General features: G+C 32.4%; 1 protein-coding gene across 1 annotated transcript; it reads left to right on the top strand.

Moving 5' to 3' along the window:
* Positions 1 to 10,896: 10,896 nt before the first annotated feature.
* LOC112762770 (phosphoinositide phospholipase C 6-like) lies at positions 10,897 to 17,814 on the top strand. The gene is made up of 9 exons (XM_025808612.3): positions 10,897 to 11,218; positions 12,007 to 12,203; positions 12,293 to 12,428; positions 12,679 to 12,924; positions 13,595 to 13,815; positions 13,903 to 14,020; positions 15,247 to 15,405; positions 16,338 to 16,424; positions 17,416 to 17,814. The coding sequence occupies exons 1-9, from the start codon at positions 10,964 to 10,966 to the stop codon at positions 17,713 to 17,715; spliced, it is 1,719 nt and encodes a 572-aa protein (XP_025664397.2). The 5' UTR covers positions 10,897 to 10,963; the 3' UTR covers positions 17,716 to 17,814.
* The last annotated feature ends 539 nt before the right edge of the window (positions 17,815 to 18,353 follow it).

The raw sequence follows: 18,353 nt of genomic DNA, 5'->3' as shown, positions 1-18,353 counted from the left end.
TCATCTTCATCATCTAAGACCACCCTTTCAGATCGAGTAGGTCCTTTGGGCTGTTTCACTGAACCACCCCCTTTCAGGTATGAATGTCTATTTTAATATTCCTCATTGGTCAAGTCAACACTAAAATACTCAAATATGCAAGTTAGAAACATGCCATAAGGAAGTGCTTTGTCTTTTTCACTCCTAACAGAGTCAAACATATATCTAACCATCAAGTATGCAAATAAAATTTCAGTTTTAGTGAGAAGGGCATATAAAACAAGAGTATCAGTGTAGAAAACCCTTTGATATGAGCCACTTTGAGGAAGTATAATATGGTTGACCATTCGGTGCAACTGAGCACGCTCATATCCTAGGGCTTTGTGAGTGGGTGTAATGCCATCAATTAAAGAAATATGTTCACAAATGTAAGCCAATGCATCATTGTAATAAATTCCAACACTTTCATCTCACTTAACTGAAGTGTAAGCACATGGCCCAACATCAGTATACTTCAAAGCATCACTGATAGTTTCGTTGTTTAAAACTATGTCTCGGCCCTTTACATATGAGTGAGCAGTGCCTTCATGATAAGTCGTGTTGGCATAAAATTCTTTGACCAATAAGGGATAAACAGACTTTTTGATGTCAAAAAGATGATTCCAGTCCAGAAAAATCAAGTTATCAACAAATGGAAAACCTTTTCTTTTTAAAGATGGCAAATTGGCTAGAAAAGATGGACACAGGGTATGATACTGGATAACATCCTCAAAAAAATCATTATTCATGGCAGATTTGAATCTATAGGGGTTATAGTTTGAATGAGAGGTCAAAAAATGGGCTTTGTGATCAAAAGGTCCAATGTCTGGTTCTTTTACTGATTTAAGAGGAACTCGAGCTTTACCTTGTTGAGATCGCACAGGAACCGACCTGGATTTGTGTTGAGTTGGCTTGGGAACTGGTTCCTCAGCCGCCGGACGTTTGCCTTTGGAGGAGCTAGGTTTTGAAGAACCAGGTTTTGAGGAGCCTGGTTTGGAAGGCGTCGCCTTTGGTGGTGGCGTCGGCTTGGCAGAGGCAGGGAATCTAGGTGTGGTCTTGGTCCGCGCCATGGAAGTAGTTCTTGGAGTAGAGGTAGGAGGAGAAGGTGAGGGTGTGAAGGTTCGGTCGTGAGAGCAAGTTGAAGGCTTTGTGTGAGGCTTGAAGATTTTTTCACGAGGAGGCCTTTTAGCAATGGTTTTCTTCCTCATTTGGTAATATTTAGGCTTTTGAGGGAAGAGAAGCAGTAAAGAGAGTGGGAAGAAACCGAAGGATTTGAGGAGAAGTTATGGAGGGAAGAGAGGGAGTGTTGGTAACCGTACCCAAAAGAAAGTTTCTCAAACCATGCAACTGCATCACCACTGATTTGACTTGAAAAGACATGACCTCATTAAAGAAAGATTTTATTTGATTTAAAAAAATTAATTTTAAATTTTAAAAAGATTAAACTGAAACCCTTTTTGGACCAGAAGACATTAAATGAAAGCCTTTTCAAAAAATAAACACACAAGCCAAAAAATCATCAACCAAACAAAAAGTGTAACATTTATATTTGGGCCCAGAGATGGTTGGATTTAAGGAAACACATTAGACCACTCCAGATCTAATTTATGAGGTTGGCCCAGAATAACTTTTACTTGAAACAAGCCCAGAACACGCTGATAGAAAGGAGTGTTCTTCATCTGCCCAGAATTGTCTCATACCTGTTTATGAGACAAAATACTCCAGCAAACAGATTAGCAATATTTAAACGAAGAATCATAGCTCAAAATTCCTAGGCTAGTCCTAAGCATGCAGAATCTGTCCTCAGCGAGTGGTTTTGTGAAAATATCTGCTAATTGCTCTTCCGATTTAACAAATTGAATGCTAATATCTCCTTTTTGGACATGTTTTCTAATTGAGTGAAATTTCACTTCAATATGTTTAGTCCGAGAGTGCAAAACTGGATTTTTGAAAATATTAATGGCATTCATGTTATCACACAGTAGGGGAATGTTTTCAGCATTTAATTTGTAATCAGCAAGCTGTGTTTTTAACCATAAGAGTTGAGAACAACAAGAAGAAGCAGCTATATACTCAGCCTCAGCAGTGAATAGAGCCACTGTTGGCTGTTTCTTACTTGACCAAATATTTAAGGACTTCCCAAGGAAGCAACATAAGCCTGAAGTGCTCCTTCTATCAACTCTATCACTAGCAAAATCTGCATCACAATAACCAACTGCAGAAAAATCATCAATCTTAGGATACCAAAGACCAAAATTAGATGTGCCATAAACATATCTAATGATCCTTTTAACTGCAAAAAGATATGACTCTTTTGGTTTGGATTGGAACCTAGAACACAATCTAACACTTTGCACAATATTGGATCTAGAGGAAGTTAAGTACATAAGAGAACCAATCATTCCTCTATACCTAGTTTCATCTACATCTTTCTCAGTTTCTCCCTTATCTAGTTTTGAATTAGCATGCATGGGAGTTCCCATGGGTTTGGCATTTTCCATACCAAATTTTTTAACTAATTCCTTGGCATACTTCTTTTGATGAATGAAAATATCATTTTCAGTTTGTTTAATTTGCAGCCCAAGAAAAAAATTAAGTTCACCCATCATACTCATGTCAAATTCACTTGTCATGAGTTTTCCAAATTCAGAACAAAGGGATTCATTGGTTGAACCAAAAATAATGTCATCAACATATATTTGGACTAGAATAAAAGAATCATTAGAGTTCTCGATAAATAGAGTTGTGTCAGTGGTGCCTCTTTGAAAACTATTTTTCAAAAGAAAAGAGCTAAGTCTCTCATACCAAGCTCTAGGAGCTTGTCTTAAACCATAGAGAGCTTTAGATAATTTGAAAACATGATTAGAATGCTCTTTATTTTCAAAACCAGGAGGCTGCTCCACATATACTTCTCTATCTATCACACCATTCAAAAATACACATTTCACATCCATTTGATATAATTTAAAACCACAAAATGCAGCTTAAGCTAAGAGAAGTCTTATGGCTTCCATTCGGGCAACAGGGGCAAAGGATTCATCAAAGTCTATTCCTTTTTCTTGGTCGTATCCTTGTGCCACTAGCCTTACCTTGTTTCTTGCAATGCTACCATCTTCTCCTAACTTGTTCCGAAATATCCACTTGATGCCGGTCACTTTCTTTCCACTTGGCTTAGGAACCAAAGTCCAAACTTGGTTCTTCTCAAACTCTTGGAGCTCATCTTCCATTGACTTTACCCGAGAAGGGTCACTAAGGGCTTCCTTAACATTTTGAGGCTCCATTTGAGAAAGAAGGGCAATGTTAGTTCTTTCATTTTCTTTTCTTGTTGAAGACCGAATTCTAACCCCATAAGAGACGTCCCCAATGACAAATTTCTCAGGATAATTCTTCAAGAATCTCCATTCACGAGGTCTGGTGGACTTGGAGGCAGATTCAGTCACCAAGGGATTTTGGGGGTTGCTGTTTCCAGGATCTCCTTCAGATTCATGAGACAAAATGGAATTGTCTCTTGAATTTTCAGCAGTTGCAGTTTCTGGTTCAGCTTGGCCAGAATTTTCTTTTTCATGATTTTGAGCAGTTTCATCTTCCCTTTGATCTTGATTTCCTGCATCACAATCTTCCAAAATGCTTTGCACCAAATTAGTATAGCAAAATGTAACATGTATGGACTCCTCAATAATCCTAGCATCTTGATGATAAACCCTATATGCTTTACTAGTTATGGAATATCCTACAAACAAACACTCATACGCCTTTGGATCAAATTTACCCAAATTATCCTTGTTATTTAAAACAAAATATTTGCATCCAAAGATGTGCAAGTAGTCTAAGTTTGGTGGGTAACCTTTTCAAAGTTCATAAGGGGTTTTCTTAAAAAATCTCCTTATGATTGTTCTATTCAAAATGTGGCAAGTCGTGTTAACCGCTTCAGCCCAAAGAAATTTTGGAACATTACTCTCACAAAGCATAGCTCTTGTCATCTCTTGTATGCTTCTATTTCTTCTTTCCACAATACCATTTTGTTGTGGGGTTCTTGGACAAGAGAAGTTGTGAGATATTCCAAATTCCTCACAAAAGGATTCAAATGAATTATTTTCAAATTCAGTTCCATGATCACTTCTTATAGAATAGATTTTTAAATCTTTTTCATTTTGAATTTTCTTGCAAAAAGGTTCAAAGGCCGAAAAGGCTTCATTTTTGTGTGCAAGAAATAAAACCCAACCAAATCTAGTATAGTCATCCACAATCACTAAACCATAATGTTTACCACCTAGGCTTTGAGTTGTTGTTGGACCAAATAAATCAATGTGTAGCAACTCAGGTGGTCTTTTAGTAGAGATGTCTTCCTTTGGTTTAAAAGAACTTTTTGTTTGTTTTCTCATTTGGCAAGCATCACAAGTGATGTCTTTGTCAAACTTTATCAAAGGAAGGCCTCTTACTAATTCTTTCTTTACAAGTTTGTTTATTTGAAACATACTTGCATGGCCCAATCTTTTGTGCCATAACCACTTTTCAGATTCTTTAGAGTGAAGACAAGCTAGATTTTGATCCTTTAGTTCATCAAGAGTAAGTCCATACATATTATTAAAACGCTTGGCAACAAACATCACTTCATTTGTTTTTTCATTAACAACACAGCATTCAAGTCTTTTGAAAGTCACTAAATATCCTAAATCACACAACTGACTTATACTCAAAAGATTGTGCTTCAAACCACATACCAAAAGTACATCATCAATGAAAGTAGATTGCTCATTACCTACTTTTCCAACAGTAATAATTTTACCTTTACCATCATCTCCAAAGGTCACAAAACCTCCATCATACTTATTTAGTTTGATGAAGTAAGTTGATCTTCCAGTCATGTGCCTTGAACATCAACTATCCATGTACCACATGTTCTTTTTGTTCTTGGATGCTAGGCAAATCTGCATGAAGAGTTTGAAGTAGCCTTAGGTATCCAAATTAATTTGGATCCTTTGAAGTTAATCCATCTTGGTTGCCCAAGTGCATTGAAATCACAAACAACATTGTAAATTTTGTTTCCTACAATCCTCTTTTCAATGAAACATTGTGCATATGAGTGACCAAATTTCTTGCAATTAACAAAATAATTTTCTGATGTGTGTCGCTGAAATTGAGGTGAGTTATATTGCTTGAAATGATTAAAGGGTTGAAATTTTTTGGTTTTTGGAGGAGATGCATTTCTTTTGATAAACTGATTTTTATTAAAATTATTCATCTTTGCAAAAGCATTTTCACCAGAATTTCTTTGAATATTTGGACTTTTCGAATAAGAGGTTTTGTTGTAAAATGGTGGTTTCTTGAAAACAACCTCATTTTTCGAAAGGTATCCCAAACCTGGCCTGTTTGGGCTTGGTTCGGTTCTTGGTGAAGGCTCAGTTTCACTAGTGTATACTTCATCAAATTTTTCTTCAAATGTTGGAACATATCCAATGCCAGATTTGTTTGGTATGGATTTTGTATTTGATGAAGAAGCTATAAACTTTATAGAGGAAACATTAGAAACTGCATCTTCCTTGGCTATGTAACCTATACCAGATTTTTCAAACAAAGGTCTTTGACTTGCAAGTAATTTGTCCAAGTTACTAGAACCTTGAGCAAATTTTGCTAAGTCGCCATTCAGCCTTTTAATCATATCATTTAATCTTTCATTTTCAGCAATTAACTTATGAGAAGGATCCACAATATGCTTTCCTTTTAATTTTTCAAGTTCAGATTTTAGAAATCTGTTTTCTTCAATGATGTCCAAAGCACATTCGGTTTCCTTCACTTTTTCTTTTAAAAAATCATTTTCAGCTCTTAACACATCTCTTTCAGATCTGCATTCATTGTACTTGTCAAGCAGTTTTGAGGTATTTAAAGTGAGATCATCAATAATAGCATGTAAATCATCAATGGTCAAATCATAATAATTTACCTCATCAAGATTGTTGTTTCCAGCCATGAAGTAGTCTTTATCTTCACCTTCAGGTTCTTCTTCTTCATTTGAGTCGTTCTCAAGATCCTCCCAAGCTGCCATGAGTACTCTCTTCCTTTCATTCTCTCCTTTGTCCTCTTTTTTGAGCTTTGGACAGTTTAACTTGAAATGTCCAGCCTCCTTGCAATGATGGCACGTCACCTTGCTCAAGTCGATCTTGTGCTCCTTTGAGCTTGAACCCTTGTATTTGCCCTTATTCTTCATCATCCTTCTAAATCTCCTAGCAAAAAACAAAAGCTCATCATCTGAAATACCATCACTAGACTCTCTCTCTTTTGGTTCTATTTGTGACTTGAGGGCTATTCCCTTTTTCTTTGAGTCTGTGTTTGTGTGTGTGGCTTCATAGGCAAGGAGTTTTTCTCTCAGCTCATCATAGGTTATGGGACTTAGGTTGTTGCTCTCGGTTAGGACAGTGGCAGTGGTTTTCCATTCTTTTGTGAGACTTTTAAGGAGTTTTCTCACCAAGGTTTATTTTGCATAGTTTGTACCCATAGCATCAAGGTTGTTGATTATGATTGAGAATCTCTCAAATGCTTCATCAATGCTTTCTCCATCCTTCATGTTAAACATCTCGTACTCTTTTCGCAGCATATCAATCCTCGTTTCTTTGACTTGTTTAGTGCCTTCGTGTGTAACCTGGAGTTTTTCCCAGATTTCTTTGGCTGTCTTGCATCTAGACACCTTCCGATATTCTTCAAAGCTGATAGCACAGTAAAGAAGGTTGATTGCTTTAGCATTCAGCTCCATCTTCTTCTTATCGTCTTCATTTCATTCAGCTTCTTCTTTTGGAGTCACCACTCCATCAGCACTTGTTTTTGTTAGAATCTTGGGACCGCTCATAACAATCTTCCATATGTTGTAATCAATGGATTGGATGAAGATTCTCATCCTTTCTTTCCAGTAGGCATAGTTCTTCCTGTTGAAGAAGGGTGGCCGGTTGTTTGACTGGCCTTCAGTGAGGGTGTAGGCAACTGTGGTTGTGCCCAAGTTGTTTGCCATTGGATCTTTGATCCAAGCGGTTAAGCTTGATTCTTGAGACCTTAGCTCTTGATACCAATTGAAGGTTGTGGTAGGCTTAGAGAAGGGGGTTAAATCTATGCCTTCCTTTTAAGTTGCTGTTATGACCCTTTTAAACAAACTTTCAGTTCTGATTTTGTTTGTACTCAGCAGCGGAAATTTATGAGACAATTTATTTTTGTCTCATGAATATCAGAAAACAGAACACAGCAGAGAAGAGAAAAGCTAACACCAGCATATATCCTGGTTCGGTTGCCTTGTGCTATGCAACCTACATCCAGTCTCCTCCACAACTATGGAAGAATTTTCACTATAGTTAACAGTATTACATACACCAATTTCACATGATTGACCCAATCCTTTCACACTCAAGTTCTAACCTAACTTGACATTGGCTATGCTAATACCTAATTATTCACTCTTAGTGCTAACCCAACTAAGAAAGGGATACCTCACAGGTACAAGATACAAGACATAGACATACCTAAAGAAATCAGAAAATAACTCTAGGCTTTTCTCTCAAGTGTATCACTCATCCTTTTTCCACTCATGGCTTTTACTTGAGTTTTCTCACAATGCCTTTTCTCACAAGAAATTACAGAAAGATAAACATAGAAAAGTACATCACAATCTGTAAAACATGAAGGAGATTGACTTCATCAACAGCCTCTTTGCTATGTGATAAACCAGATTTGCAAGCCTCTGATTCAGTTCTTCATACTGGCGGAATGCACCTTTGATTAGGAAACACTGTCCAGTTAGATGAACTTCTTCAAAGAGCTCTTCTCAGAACATACACCTTAGATTCACTAGTTTTTTCTCCTTGACTTTTGAACGAGCAGCAAGCCTCTTTTATCTCCTTGCATGTTGCTGGGTTCACCTTCCTAGGTCAACATCTTGAGCCCTTAGCTTCACCAACCCACAGACTCACTTTTTCTCATTAATCCTCAGAGTAAAAACTTTACTTCTGACCTTCTAAGGTTGACCGAAAGTCATAAAGCAGCAACCACAATAGTCTTCCAATGGTCAACTTGATTTGAGCCCTTGGAAACCAACTTGGTCCCCAAGACATGTTTGAGACCGTAGATTTACAGCAGAGAGGAACATAAATCCTCTTTTCCATATAGCTCAAAATGGAGATACAGAGAGTTGAAGATGAAGAGAAGAAAGTGTGTTGCTTGTAAAAGGAAATGGGTTACCTTTAACCTAAGCTTGATATGGTTTGAATTTGCTGATTAGACTTCTGTGTTTCAAGCTTAGACTTTCTCTTTCTTGCTTATTTGATAATCACCTTAGGGAAGGAGCTTTCTCTTTCTCTTTCTCACTTTTCTGAGTTTTGTGATTTGACTAAGACAGAGGAGAGAAGAACGTTACTTTGGGAGCAAGTTGGAGGGATTTGGTGAAATCAACTCGGGCTTGGATTGGATCACTTCTTTTTGCCCGTTTTGATTTTTTTCAGCCTTGTTTCCTTATGGACTTTGTTTATTTATTGACCCACCATCCTTGCTATATTATTTTCATACCAATTTGGGCTGCTAAACTAAGTTTTGGCCTGCAACATATAATAAATAATTAGTAACATATACTAAATTATAATCAACACTAATTATTTATTTTGCCCAAAAATAATGTTTGTCATCACTAATTAATTTAGTTAATTTCTTAACTCAACAGTACTCAATAGTCTGGCAGTGTACTACCTAAGCTTGTACAAAATATGCCAAAAACAGTAGCAAAGAAGTTAATCTCACTGCAGAAGAGATTTTTGTGGAGCAACGAAGATGATAAGCATAGAATACTATTAGTGAAATGGGAAATAGTACAAGCTCCGAAAAAGTTAGGAGGTCTGGGAGTGGGGGATGCAGTACTTCAGAATACCGCACTGTTATTCAAATAGTGGTAGCGATTTTCTAAAAAAAATTATCCATTATGAAAGAAGATTGTGTGTTCTTGTAAGAACTTAAATCCTAATGTATTGCTTTGTCATCAATCTGTATCTGCCAGAGGGGGACCATGAAAGGATATTTGCCAGTTACAAATCAAAGAGCAGGAGGTGAGGGAGAAGATGATTCGGGGTTTATCTTTGAAAGTAGGTAATGGTAGACAAGTCCGATTTTGGGAGGACAGTTGGTTACCGACTGGTATATTAAAGGACACTTTTCAAAGGCTTTTCTTGGTTTCAAATCAGAACGAATCTGTTACAAGGGATTGTGGTTTTTGGGATGGGCTAGAATGGATATGGAATTTTCAGTGGAGACGGAAACTATTCCAATGGGAGTTGGAACTAGTTAACCAACTTCATGAAGTTCTACGATCAGTCAAGTTAACAACTGAGAGAGATGACCAATTGGTGTGAAAATTTGATAAATCTAGCGTTTATTCTACTAACTCCTTTGTGCAGGTTTTTCAGGCGAAAACACTTTCGGAGAAAATTACAAACTATAATTTCACTAGTTCCATTTAGAGAGGTTTAGTACCTCCACGTATTGAGTTATTCACTTGGTTTGTGCTAGTTAGTAGATTCAATAATAAGAAAAGATTACGTAGGTTAGGCGTTATCGATCAGCATGATAGCGTGTGTATTTTATGTAAAAAGGATGTTGAGGACTTTCACCACTTGTTTCTTCGTTGTCAGTTTATTTGGCAGGTGTGGTGTGTATGGTTGTTTGACTATGGCAGATTGTGGGTTGTTCCAAGAACAATTAAGCAACACTTTGAAAGTTGGACGGGAGTGACCGTAAGGAAGGAAGAACGTAATAGGTGTCTAATTGATTTTTTTGCTGTTGTTTGGCATATATGGATGAAAAGGAACGACAAAATTTTCAGGAGTCAAGAAGCAGGAATTGCAAAAATTATTAATAGGTCGCTTACAAGTTGCAAGGATTGGAGTAGAGATGATCCAAATGATTGTTGATGACAGTGTCGTAGATGACTATGGATTGATTATTGTTTTTGTTTAGTTCTTGATTCTCTTGTTGCACCATCTTGTTGTGTTGAGCTTCTTTACTTAAAAAAAAAAACATATATTTTTATACAAATATCAAGATATCAAGAATATTTGATATATGAATGATTGATATTTTTTATTTTTATTTTAATAATGTCATTTTTTTATAAAACTAGTCAAATATATAATAAAAAATAAAAAAATACTAGAAGCCATCAGAATTTATTATTTTTTATTAGCATTTAGCTATTAATTCGATTTTTTTAGCCTAATTTTTTAGTCTAGTAATCCAATAACATATTTTATCTCATATTTTTTAAACATTAATGAATAACTGATAATAAAAAATAATAAATTTTGATAGTTCTCTAACATTTCTCATAAAAAAAATTACATGAAGAGTGGTATTATAAAAAATAGAATAAAATTATAATTTTTTAAAAAATATACATAATTATTACTTTATTAGTAATTTTTGTTGTTAGAATAACTTTTAAAAAACATTTAAAAAGTTTAACTTAAACCAGCAAAAGTTCCTGTAGTTAAAGTTTTTGTTTTTACACACATCATGATGTTATAAATTTTTGTTTACATGCAAGTACGTAGTTTTAAGTTTTAACTTTTAACTAAGTCGAACGCGAATCTCGCTTGAAACTCATTCCAATTTTCCATATAAGCCTTTCGAATTTCAAAAATTGCATCCATTCATTATTATTCCATCGCCTTCTTTCTCTCTCTCTCTTAGCTTCCTCCCTCTTCCTTCAATCTTTTCTGCACAAACAAATGCAACAACTTAATTAGGGTTACACCAAACCCTATTATTTCAAATCTCCAAAAAATACTAATTAATTTAATTAATTAAAATGGCGCAAAATATCAAAACGATCAAGTACTTCCACCGGAAGTTCGTCCAAGAAGAGCAGACGGCGCCGGAGGACGTTAAGGAAGCTTTCGCCACGTTCGCGGAGGGCGGCGACACCATGTCCGCCGGCCAGCTTCGCGAATTCGTGGACAAGGTTCAGTGCCAACCGCAATACACCGTCGAGGAGTGTGAGCGGATCATGGAGACCTTCTTGAGATCGCGAAGGGACGAAAGTGATAATGATGAGAACAACAAGAAGAAGAAAAAGGGCGGCGACGGCGACGGTAATGACAATGGTGGTTGTTGTTTCACCCTCGAAGAATTCTTCCAGTTCTTGTATTTTGATGAATTCAATGCTCCTCTCTCTCCTGAGGTATGATTGTGCTTTCTGTCTCTTATCATTCTTTTCAAATGCTTATTGTTTGGTCAAAAATTACATAGGAATGTTATAGGCATCAATTTTGTATACATAAAGTAATGGATGAAAAGTTAAATAAGATAAGGTGTGTCGTGTATAAAAGGGGTGCATAAAAAGTGATGTAAGTATCATTTCTCAAAATTGTATCTGTTAGTAAAATTATAATTTTTTTTAATGATAATATACCGTACAAGAGAAAGAAAAGAAGTTTGTATGGATGAGTAATTGCCTCAACAAAATCTTCCTTTTTTCCCTTTTTTTATTAAAGATTGTATATTTGGTTGTAAATTTTAAATATTTAAATTCAATTTTATGATATTTTATTTCTGACGAAATATTGACTAAATTTTTAGAGTGATCCTTTAGATTTACATTATGTACTGATTTAGTTTCTGAAATTTTAATTATTATTTTTGAGGTTGATTTTCAGACACTATAGTAGAGTCTCTTGATCCCTTTTCACTAGTAACTTGTAGTGAAGTTTCAAAGGTCGATGTTTGTTTTTTATACCAAAAAAATGGGTGCATTTTAGATGCAAACATATATCAAAACAATGTCATATCTATTCAGTTCATCACTTTGTTTATTGAGTCACTGTTAAAAAGGGAAAAGAATGATTACTATGATAGAGATTAGTTTCAAAAATGATAACCAAATTATTTTAACCAAATTCAGAAATAATTTTACAATTTAGGCATCTTAAGTTCATAGTATAAAGGATGGATATTGGGGTGATTTTCCAGGTACATCATGACATGGATGCTCCATTATCACATTATTTCATAAACACAGGGCACAATTCATATCTCACTGGGAATCAACTAAGCAGCGATTGCAGTGAGGTGCCAATCATACAAGCCTTGAATAAAGGTGTTCGAGTTATTGAACTTGACTTATGGCCCAATTCAAATAAAACTGATATTGATGTAGTTCATGGAAGGTAACGTAGCTATATTAATCTCCTACTTAGAGTTTATTAATTTGATATATTATATCATTAATTTATAAACATTGATGTGAACATTGTAGGACACTTACTGCTCCTGTGTCACTATACAAATGTTTAGTGGCCATAAAAGATAATGCTTTTGTTGCTTCTGAATACCCAGTCATTATAACTTTAGAAGACCACCTTACAAAAGATCTTCAAGCTCTAGCTGCAGAGGTAATAATAATAATTCAGAAATGTTTGATAACCAAAGAAAATCAGCCAAAAACAGTCATAACTTGTCTTATTTAGCATTTATTAATTGTTGCGATAATTAATTAATGCTAAATAAGGCAAGTTCTGGCTGTATTTTTGTCTACCTAGCATTATCCATAATAATTAAGATTATTCCATTACTTCCCTTAATTAACTGAGTGTAAATGTAATTAATTAATTAGTTAATTAAGGTTTGTTACGTTGTTTGTAGGTAACAAATGAAATATTTGGAGATTTGTTATACTACCCTCCAGAAGATGCAATGGATGAATTCCCATCACCAGAATCATTAAAAGGGAGAATCCTAATATCAACAAAACCACCTCCAGTTGATGAACTAAGAGATACCTTTTCCAAGCGTTTGATAAAGGATGGTAAGGAATCTGAAAGAGAATCTGCTGATGAAGCTCTATCACCCCCTCCAAGCATTGGTTCTGATGTGGACGCTTGTGATAGGGTAAGCATTTTGCATGTTTTCTAATAGAATATAAGTGACAAATAAATTCTTTAGAATTTATATTTGGAATAAATTAATTTTTAAATAAAAATTATTAAATTATTCTACTAGCCTTATAATTTTACTAAATTTTTAATTAGATTTTTATATTTTCTTTAATTGTATCTCTGTACTATATCAGATTTTGTAATTAAGTTCTGTCGTTATAAAAATATTAGAATCAACCGAATATTTTATTAAATAGAATAGAATATTCATTTAAGTATTAAACATATTCGTATTATTTAACAAAGTATTTCGTTAATTTTAACGTTTTTGTTATAGTAAAAATTTAATTACAAAATTTAATATGGTATAGAAATTTAATTTAAAAAATTATAAAAATTTAATTAAAAATTTAATAAAATTATAAAGACTAATAAAATAATTAAACCTTAAATTTTGTAGGATAATAATGATAATAAATGATAGATACATTACATTCTTTTGTTTCGTGTAATTAATTAATGAAAGGATGTGACATGTCTATCGTTTATTTATCTGTTACCGTGGTTTTTTTATATGATAACATAAACACGTTTACTCTTTTATGGTACATTTGTGAAATTTGATTATAAGATATACATGGTTATTATGTAATTTACTAAGTGGAAATATATAAAATATATAGTACAATGCAAGTAGTGATCGTGAATGTGAAGAAGAATTGACGCCTTCAAGTGAGATACATAGTGGAGTAATTCATTACAAAAGAATGATTACAATCCATGCTGGAAAACCCAAGGGTCATATAAAAGATTCCTTATCAGTTGATGGCAAAGTTAAGCGTTTAAGTTTGAGCGAACAGGAAATTGAAAGGGCTTCATCTTCTTATGGAGATGATCTTATTAGGTATATTTAATTCATTTAAATCTATATTTAATCATTCATATTGTTGACAACCTTAACAAATTAGACTGAGATGGTTGAGTTGTCCAGTTTTACACAGAGGAATATTCTGAGGGTGTATCCTAAGGGGACACGTGTCAACTCCTCAAATTTCCGGCCACATATAGGGTGGTTGTATGGAGCACAAATGGTTGCAATGAACATGCAGGTAAAGGACTTAATTATATATGTTATGGTGATTCAACAGAATTATATTTATAAAATATTATAAAAAAAGTTAAGAAGATTATTTTGATATTATTAATAAAATGATAACATATATTGTTCTCATTTAAAATGTTCTAAGTAACCAATACTTTTTTATTTTATTTTTTACATTTAAACTAATACTTTTTTTTTCCACTAAGTACTGATTTTCTAACATTTTTCTACTCGTTAAGACATGTTATTATCTTTTACAATCCCGCTATGTTGTTAATAATATTTTTATCAAATTTCTGTCAACTCTTATTTATAATTGTGTTTAATAAAAGTATCTTTGTGAATATGTCTAATAAAAATGTCTTTTTTATGGATGTATTTAATAGAAATATCTTTATAAATATATTTTTTGGATGTATCTCTTTATATATGTGTTTAAAATATAATAATTAATTATTGTTAGCAATAAGTTGGCAGATAATATGTTGGTACCCTATACTTTTCCTATCTTTTATGTTTAGCTAAACGATTTTGTTAGATAGACAATGATTTTTGTAAATAATGTGAACAATAAGCTCTATATAAAATTGATCCAATAAAATAAAAAAGCGCTCCATCCTAAATTACCTGTTAAACCTTAATATTAGGATAATTATCTGCGTACCTAATGAATTAAACATCCAGCCATTGTTAATTGTGCATGAGTAAATCGAATCAAAATAAATAACCATCTAATTAAAAATAATGAACATAATTATCTACATACCTATTAAATTGAACATCTCACATATTCATTTTTCACGTTATACCTATTAAATTGAACATCTCACATATTCATTTTTCATAGTATTCTAATTGTTTACGTATACTTTTTCTTAGCTAAATAAAAGAACGTCACTTCATTAATGACATTTAATTAGTAGATCTATGCTAATTATTATTATTATTATTATTATTATTATTATTATTATAGAAATGTTATCAAAATTCGATAAAATAAGAGATTTAGTATTAATATATAGAAATTATATCAAATCTATAATAATAATAATAATAATAATAATAATAATAATATCTAAGAGCAGTTGTGTTATGCGTGCAGACATATTTCTTTGTTGTATATATAATTATATATGATGTTAGTGGCAGTGGCACCATTAAGATATAATCACTTTCTTTAATTTATTTTGTTGATGCATGTCAACAATTAACGCATTTTTTTTTCTTTATTAGGGGTATGGAAAATCTCTATGGCACGCACAAGGTTTGTTTAGAGCAAATGGAGGGAGTGGTTATGTGAAAAAACCTCCACTCCTAATGAACAAAAATGATGATGGCCAATCTAATATTTTTAATCCCAAAACACCATATCCCACCTCCAGAATTATGAAGGTTAGAATATAATTATATTCTTGGTCAAATTACTAAATGGTACTAAAAAATTTACATTGCTGAAAAAAATAATTTTTAAATATGCAAACAAAAAATAAACCTTTAAATAATTTATGAAATATTAAATATGACAAAAATAACAATAAATTTTATGTTTTTATGAATAGCAAAAAAAATTTGTATTTAGCAAATCACTACTTATTATTAATTTGATCCATTTTTTTAATAATATTTAAATAAATATTTAGAAGGTATATATATAAAAAAATTGGAATAAATTTTGTATTATTTTGTTATTTTTCAAAAAAAAAAGGGTCATCCACAATAATTTTTTTTTTTAAAAATTCACTTGACATAAAATTATAAAATTTTAAAAATAAAAAAATCTTATTTTTTCAATAATGCTTATAAAAAATTGTATCAAAATTTAGTTTTAAAATTTTTTTAGAATATATATTTAATATTTAATTTTTTTTATCGCGTTTTTAAATTTTTTTGAAACTTATATGTGTTCGCATCTTTTAGAGTCATTTTTATCAGTGATATTAACTTTTAGATACTATTTTAGCAATTTACTCTTATATATATATATATATATATATATATATATATATATATATATATATATATATATATATTTTGTTTCAACCTCACAAGTAAGGTGGCTACTTCTACAAATATATTTTCGTAAAAATGATATTGTGAATTGTTAAAAGGTTGAATCAAACATGTAAAACCATCTACTAATTCATAATATTATTTGACATGAAAATGTTTTCGTTAAAATAACCACCTTTTGTAAATCACAATTTTTTTAAATTTTTACATGAAAGTTTTACTAGCAGTTGTATAAGTAACTTTAATTTTCTGTTTATATACAAATTAAAGGTTAGTGAAATTCTTTTGAATATCTCCTGCGTGAAACTATATAGGTGAAAATATATATGGGAACAGGGTGGATTTCTAATTTCAGCAAAACACACTTTGATACGTTCTCTCCACCAGACTTTTACATAAAGGTGAGTTTCTTAATTTTCCATATATATTAGAATGAAATTAAAGAGCATTCCAGTTGTCATATATAGTTGAATATTTGTTGTTTACTTGTTATCAAGCTACATTTTTTGTTTCTTTTTTTATTTCTTTCTGGAATTGCACTAGAACGTTGGTTTAGTTTTTAAGATTCAATATTCATAATTACCCCCCTCCTTTTCAAAGGTAACATAAGTGTTTCGTGATATAAACAAACAACAACAAAAAATCACAAAAATAAAGACAGAAAAATTTATCTTGGATTCTGAACCTCCATATTTATTTAGAGAAAAAAAGAGTGATATTTTTCTAGCCCTTTTTTATATTTAATATTTTTCGTCAAATTTTTCCCTTATGTTTCTACCTTTAGAAAGTATAATAAGAATTCTTTTCAATTTTATGATAAATGAACTTCTGCATCTACTATTTTGTATTGGTGACTCTAAAAATTAGTATTCAAATGCTGCAAATAAAAATGTTAAAAGGAATACTAACTAGTAAACATTTAAATTGGTTTCTAAAAGACTTCAGATCACATATTTTAGTTTTTAATATATTTTAGAATTTAATAATTGTACTATAACAAAATTTGTTAAAAATTTATCTGTCTAACGCATAATAAAAATTTTATTAAAGACGACAAAAAAAATTAATCTTTTGTAAGAATAATTTTAAAAAACTTTTAGAATAATAAAAATATATTGAAAATCAAAGTATTTCATGTAAAATTCATTAAGGTTAATTTAAATATTTTCTCTAATTAAAAGAGTATGTATTTGATGAATGTATGAAAGTGCACTTTACAATACAGATCAAAGTTGTATAAAAAAATATAGATTTTTTTTGTAGCTATTTTTTTATTGTACAAAAATTTTTTTTTTTAGAGATTCAACTTGTTAATAGTACTATTTAATTTTATAAAAGAAAAAATCTGTAAACTCTTATCTTTACTATATAATTCATCATGTATGAAAACAGGTGTCTATACATGGTGTACAATATGACAAAGCTAGGCACAGAACAAGGGTGATTTCAGATAATTGGTTTCCAGTTTGGGAAGAAGAATTTGAAATCCCATTGAAAGTTCCAAGTCTTGCATTGGTTCTGATAGAGGCAAGAGAGTATGATAAGCATGAAAAGGATGATTTTGGAGGCCAAACATGTTTCCCTGTCGATGAAATAAGACCGGGCTTCCGTTCAGTCCCTTTATATGATGAAAAGGGCAATAAATATAGCCATGTAAAGCTTTTATTGCGCTTTCAATTTCAACATATTTAGAACATTCTTACTTCTCTCATCTCTCTCCATCTATATCTATATCTCACTTTTAAAGTTTAGATATGTATATTAAATTTAGGGAAAAAAACATCAAAATTGTATATTATAGTAGTAGTAATATTACAAAATCTTAATTATAATGTCTTTAATTAATTTTCGGTAGTTGTAAAATAGTTATCATGATAATGGATGATTACACTACAAGAAAAAAGGCCTATGGCCACGCTTTTTTTTTGCCACGTTTTAAAAGCGTGGCCAAAAGTAGTCAATGGCCACGCTTTTGTGAGGGTGGCGATTGAATATAGATTCAGCCACGTTTTTTTTTTCGCCACGCTTCAAAAGTGTGGCGAAAAGGGTCAATGGCCACGCTTTTGTAAGGGTGACAGTTGAATAGAGATACGGCCACGTTTTTTTTCTGCCACGCTTCAAAAGCGTGGCCATAGACAAAAACAGGGACGTTTTGAAAGCGTGGCAACAGGGTTTCACTACAGTAGCGTTTATAAAGCGTGGCCATATCCTAGTGCTCTTTTGCCACACTTTTAAAGCGTGGCCATATCCTGATGCTCTTTTGCCACGCTTTAAAAGCGTGGCCAAAAAGTTTTTAAAAAAATAACCTAATAACCCGCCCCAAAGGCCCA

Source organism: Arachis hypogaea, chromosome 17 (genome assembly GCF_003086295.3).
Source record: "Arachis hypogaea cultivar Tifrunner chromosome 17, arahy.Tifrunner.gnm2.J5K5, whole genome shotgun sequence".
NCBI classification, from domain to species: Eukaryota; Viridiplantae; Streptophyta; class Magnoliopsida; order Fabales; family Fabaceae; genus Arachis; species Arachis hypogaea.
This window is presented reverse-complemented; position numbering and strand designations above follow the sequence as displayed.